At 37.9% G+C, this 6,478-nt stretch overlaps 1 protein-coding gene across 1 annotated transcript; it reads right to left on the bottom strand.

Annotated features, from left to right (window-relative positions):
- Positions 1–5,959: 5,959 nt before the first annotated feature.
- On the bottom strand, positions 5,960–6,478 carry STU1_2 (suppressor of tub2 mutation; the record flags this gene model as incomplete). The annotated part of the gene is made up of 1 exon (XM_066097963.1): positions 5,960–6,478. A coding segment is annotated over one exon (519 nt), but the record flags the coding sequence as incomplete, so codon positions are not given.

The following is a 6,478-nucleotide window of genomic DNA, read 5'->3' as shown; positions in this document are numbered from 1 at the left end:
CTAGGGTTATATAGGCTATTGTTACTTGTTTAAACTGCTTCTTTACCTTATAATGCTGCCTCTTCTACCTAACAATAATTGCCTACTAATCTAGAAAGGCCTCTCTAGACCTAACTGCCTCTATATTTAATATTATCTAGGCCACAATATTAACCCCTGCACCTAGGAGGCTCCTTATAAAATTCTAATAACGTTGCTGCTTATTTGTAAGGGTTACCTCTGCCTTTATAGACTCCTAATCCTGTTTACTAGTAATAGTTTAGACTAATACAAGGTTTATCTTTTTAACTAGGGCCTTATTTACTTGCTTTGTACTTTTCTCTTTTGTACCACGTTTCCTTTTACGCCCACCTGCATTTGCTACCTTACTCTCCTTAGGTACTATTGCTAGAATAACTGACTAGCTGCAACCCTATGTGCCTTAACTATTACTATCTCTTTTGTTAGCTTTAGTTACTAGGTTGTTGTAGATGTTATTAATTGCCTTAATTAACTTCTAGCGGTTTGTGTTACAACATATCTAAACTAAGGCGCAGTATAGATCTCTAGTAATTAAAGCCTTAGTAGGATTAAAATTATTAGTAACCTAGCTATATATAACTAGACTAGCACGCAATAGTATACTATCCACGCCTAAGATTGCGTTCACCTGCTTAATATTATTTAATAGGTTAACTAGTATAAATAGTAGTTTGCTTATTATAAAGAGAGTATAGTGTTATATGCTAAGTAGAAGGTTGTAGTGTGTAAGGAAGGAGAAAGGTTCAAAGTTACAAGGTGCAAGTGTTCTGCTACTGCCCTAACGCTAAAATAGTTAGATTAGCTAAGTTAGACGTTTTACAGCGATTTAGGGTCTAATTCTTAGTTAAAATAAGTAGTGTCCTATCTTTACCCTCCTTTTTAAAATCTTTTTACCTTACTTGCATACCACTGCCTATTAGCTTCTATCTCTTCCTCTATTATAAGCATTACTAATTATATTACTATTTATCCTAAACTAGGATTTAGGATTGTAGTATATAAATATTATTGTTATTGCCTTATCCTATCTTGTGTCTTTTAGCACTTTTCTAGCAAGCATGCTAATTATATAGATTGCCTTAAGCGCGAAATACTTTAGGAATTTGTTAATAGCTAGATAGACGATCTTTACAAAGATGTTGCTAATATCCTACTACCTCCTTAGCTATGTGCTATTATTAAGTCCCTCTAACTTTATTATAATTCCCTTAAATGCAACAATTGCAGCTACATTATAATAGAGTAGAGTGTAGAGGGAAATATAAAAACCTATCTACGCTCCTATAGTGTCTTTGCATCTAATATTAGGACTCTAGTTAGGAAAATGTAGGCTACCTACTAGACTATTATTACTACCTAACAAATGTTCCAGAGATACAGCCTACCTACCTAAGCCACTAAGTATTTTAAGGTGTACAACCTAGTTACCCCTACTATAATCCTAACCCTAGAGCCTACGCTCTATACGCTAATTAACCTAGCTCTACTTACTATAGACTCTAGACCTATAACCCTGCCTACTAAACTAACACAATATAATAGAATTAACAACTTAAAGGTATAGCTAGAGGCTGCATAAACTTAGGCAGATATAGAAGAGGTAATAGCTACTGCTATTATCCTACTAGCCCTACTGCGCTAGACTAACCTATACCTTAAGCACACAAAATTTTAGCTCTGCCTAGGGGGGCTAGACTAGGCAGAAATTTAGGAATATATTATCCCTACTACTACCCTAGCCCTTAATTACCTTAAAAAGTCTGTTTAGAGCACTACGCTTATATACTAGTATATAATAGCATCTACACCACGTTAGGCACGTATCTAGGTTATGTAAGAGCATCTCTAACATATTCCTATAGCACCCCTTATCCTATACTTAGCTTTTAATAATAAGTATAGTAATACACTTATCTATATATTTACATTCTTTTACTAGGTTCTCTCTTAATAGCTTCCCTCTCTAATAACTCTTTCCCTTACTAAAAGACAAGCAGTAGCTTAGACTACTATTTAGATACACTTAGACAGCCTAAATAACAAATACCCTACTATTAATACCCACTACAAGCGATAAGCATTTACACTATTTAAAGAGCTCTATTACAACTTCTAGATATCTCTTACTAAGCAAACTAGCGTATATAGTAACTTTAACCTTGCCCTTATTACACCCTATATATTGTGGGAAAGTTATTTCCTACTAGGAAACAACTCTAAAGAGGACTGTGCGCTACTAGCGTCTTGCAGGAAATAACTGTGCAAGGAAAATCAAAACCTAAAACCTGTTTCCTATAACCCCTACTACCTAAAACCTGTTTCCTGCGACCCCTGCCTAAAACCTATTTCCTGCAAACCTAGACCTAAAACCTATTTCCTGCAAACCTAGACCTAAAACCTATTTCCTGCAAACCTAGACCTAAAACCTATTTCCTGCAACCCCTACTACCTAAAACCTGTTTCCTGCAAACCTAGACCTAAAACCTATTTCCTGCGACCCCTGCCTAAAACCTATTTCCTGCGACCCCTACTACCTAAAACCTGTTTCCTGCAAACCTAGACCTAAAACCTATTTCCTGTAAACCTAGACCTAAAACCTATCTCCTGCAACCCCTACTACCTATTTCCTTATAAAAGTCCTACCTTTAGTAAAGAATTCTTCTTGCATAGACTATTATTTAAGGGTGCAGCATTTATTAAAATTATTTCTATTACTAATAGAGTAATGCGGAGGTCTTAATATAGACAGAGGGTTTACTTAAGGGTAATAGGGTTAGTAGCTGCGTTGTAAATACACCCTATTACCCTTACTAAAATATCCCCCTCCTACACCTTACTATACCTGCACTTGCACAACTAATTATATGTGTTAATAATAACTACTATCTATATACTTAACTATAGGATAGTAATGCTACTATACATAGTGCCTATCTCTAAGGCAGTCTTAGCCCTAAACGCCCCTTTAATAGTTAATTTAAGGGCCTCGTCTTTGTTAACTTGCACCTCCTCTACTCTCCTTATTGCGGGGGGGGTGCCCTAGTAACTATATAACTATTAGCTTTAGAGTAAATTATCTTAATATACATATACCTATTAAGTATTAGTAGTAGTTGCTCCCCTAGATACTAATTAACCTACTCTAAGAAGAGAAACTCTTATAGTAGTAGACGCTCCTTAATAAATGCTATAAAAAGTAGCTTAATACATTGTGCTAGGGATATTGTATTCTTATTACACTCTACTACTATCTCTAACTACTACGTGACTTGTGTCTAGGTTACCTATTTAAACTAGATGTTTGCTCTAATACTCTTTAGAAGAAGCCTAAAGATCCTAACTATACTAAAGCGTTTCTTTATAGTATTCTACTTCTTACCCTAATCTAGTAAACCCCTAAATAGCTTATATAGTTCTAGGTTATCTCTCTTGTTAGGCACATAACTATTATTAGACGCGTATACAACCTTAAAGAGGTAGTCCTTTGCTATAGATCTATATCCTACACCCCTTGCACCTATACTATAGGCTATACTGCAAATTATCTTCTTAAGAGAAAGATATTCCTTATAGAGGATATCTAGCTTCTATCTTTGCTACATCTCCTCTGCAAAGCTCTTAATCCTGCTCTTTTGTGCGTCTACAAGATAGTACTAGAATATCTCCTGCTATAGCATAGTAAGCCCTATTTTGTCTACTACGTCACGTCCCTCCTACTAAGAGTAGATAAGTTATAAGTTTATTAGATTAGGACCTAAATTATCTATCTAGAATGCGTGCGCTGCTAGGGTTGTGCAGGCTATTGTTACTTATTTAAACTACTTCTTTGCCTTATAATACTGCCTCTTCTACCTAATAATAATTACCTGCTAATCTAGAAAGGCCTCTCTAGACCTAACCGCCTCTGCATTTAATATTATCTAGGCCATAACATTAACCCCTACACCTAGGAGGCTCCTTGCAAAATTCTAATAACGTTGCTGCTTATTTGTAAGGGTTACCTCCGCCTTTGTAGACTCCTAATCCTGTTTACTAGTAATAGTTTAGACTAATGCAAGGTTTATCTTTTTAACTAGGGCCTTATTTACTTGCTTTGTACTTTTCTCTTTTATGCCACGTTTCCTTTTGCGCCTACCTGCATTTGCCACCTTACTCTCCTTAGGTACTATTGCTAGAATAACTAACTAGCTGCAACCCTATATGCCTTAACTATTGCTATCTCTTTTGTTAGCTTTAGTTACTAGGTTATCGTAGATATTATTAATTACCTTAATTAACTTCTAGCAGTTTATATTGCAACATATCTAAACTAAGGCGTAGTATAGATCTCTAGTAATTAAAGCCTTAGTAGGATTAAAATTATTAGCAACCTAGCTATATATAACTAGACTAGCACGCAATAGTATACTATCTACGCCTAAGATCGCGTTTACCTGCTTAATATTATTTAATAGGTTAACTAGTATAAATAGTAGTTTGCTTATTACAAAGAGAGTATAGTGTTATGTGCTAAGTAGAAGGTTATAGTGTGTAAGGAAGGAGAAAGGTTTAAAGTTACAAGGTGCAAGTGTTCTGCCACTGCCCTAACGCTAAAATAGTTAGATTAGCTAAGTTAGATATTTTATAGCAATTTAGGGTCTAATTCTTGGTTAAAATAAGTAGTGTCCTATCTTTACCCTCCTTTTTAAAATCTTTTCACCTTACTTACATACTACTGCCTATTAGCTTCTATCTCTTCCTCTATTATAAGTATTGCTAATTATATTACTATTTATCCTAAACTAGGATTTAGGATTGTAGTATGCAAATATTATTGTTATTGCCTTATCCTATCTTGTGTCTTTTAGCACTTTTCTAGCAAGCATGCTAATTACATAGATTGCCTTAAGCGCAAAATGCTTTAGGAATTTGTTAATAGCTAGATAGACAATCTTTACAAAGATATTACTAATATCCCGCTACCTCCTTAGCTATATACTATTATTAAGTCCCTCTAACTTTATTATAATTCCCTTAAATATAACAATTATAGCTATATTATAATAGAGTAGAGTGTAGAGGGAAATATAAAAACCTATCTACGCTCCTATAGTGTCTTTGTATCTAATATTAGGACTCTAGTTAGGAAAATATAGGCTACCTACTAGACTATTATTACTACCTAACAAATGTTCTAGAGACACAGCCTGCCTACCTAAGCTACTAAGCATTTTAAGGTGTATAACCTAGTTACCCCTACTACAATCCTAACCTTAGAGCCTACGCTCTATACGCTAATTAACCTAGCTCTGCTTGCTATAGACTCTAGACTTATAACCCCGCCTACTAAACTAACACAATATAATAGAATTAACAACTTAAAGGTATAGCTAGAGGCTATATAAACTTAGGCAGATATAGAAGAGGCAATAGCTGCTGCTATTATCCTACTAGCCCTACTACGCTAGACTAACCTATACCTTAAGCACATAAAATTTTAGCTCTACCTAGGGGGGCTAGACTAGGCAGAAATTCAGGAATATATTATCCCTACTACTACCCTAGCCCTTAATTAGGGTTAGGGTTAGGGTTAGGGTTAGGGTTAGGGTTAGGGTTAGGGTTAGGGTTAGGGTTAGGGTTAGGGTTAGGGTTAGGGTTAGGGTTAGGGTTAGGGTTAGGGTTAGGGTTGTGTTATGAAGAAGAAAAGAATGTGTAATAAAGGCCTGCCTGGTGATGTCATCCTTTGCTTTTCCCTTTTTCCCTCTCCTTTGCCTTCTTGCCTGCGCAGCACGCCTACCGCCTACCCTTCATTACCGACTGCGTTCAGATAAGCAAAGGAAGCCTGTATTACTATTTCCACCGCACCAACACCACCACCATCGCCGTCACAATTGCCAGAATGCCCATCCAAAGCCTATGCGCGCCCGCCCACCTCTAGACCAACTGGAGAAGCAAGATGCTACGCAACCCCCCTCTTGGCGAGGTAATACGTCAAGAGATTCAAATGCTGCTCACTAGCCCCCGCAACCGCCTTCCAAAACCCGCCGTCCTCTTTACTGTCCACCGGCCCCTTCTTGGCAATGCGCTCATGCAGCTTCACGCAAAACTCAATGTCTGCCTTTCTGACATCCGCGTCGGGGTCATCCATGCAGCGGACGGCTAGTTTGCCTAGGCGGGAAGTCTGCTCGGCCGAGAGCGTGACGTTCTTAGCGCCGCTGATTTCGACGAGCGAGGCGAGTGTGGAGAGCGCCATGGTGGTGGTGCGTGTAGCTGCTGCTGTTGTTGTGCAGGCGAGCGAGTTTGTGCTGGAGCGCGAGTTGGGTGAGCTGGAGGGGGACGAGGGCGGTGTGGCTTCAATGAGCGAGAGGACGGCGTTGAGGCAGTCGGTCGTCTGGCCGTATTTGACGATTTCGTCGGCCGTGGCTTCGAGGTCGACGGCGATGTGCGAAGTGTTCTCATACTGGGCTTTGGTTCGTAA

This window comes from Plenodomus lingam, assembly GCF_022343315.1.
Source record: "Plenodomus lingam strain CAN1 chromosome Unknown contig_30, whole genome shotgun sequence".
Taxonomy (NCBI): Eukaryota; Fungi; Ascomycota; class Dothideomycetes; order Pleosporales; family Leptosphaeriaceae; genus Plenodomus; species Plenodomus lingam.
The sequence above is the reverse complement of the archived record's forward strand: the minus strand, read 5'-3'. Positions and strand labels throughout refer to the sequence as shown.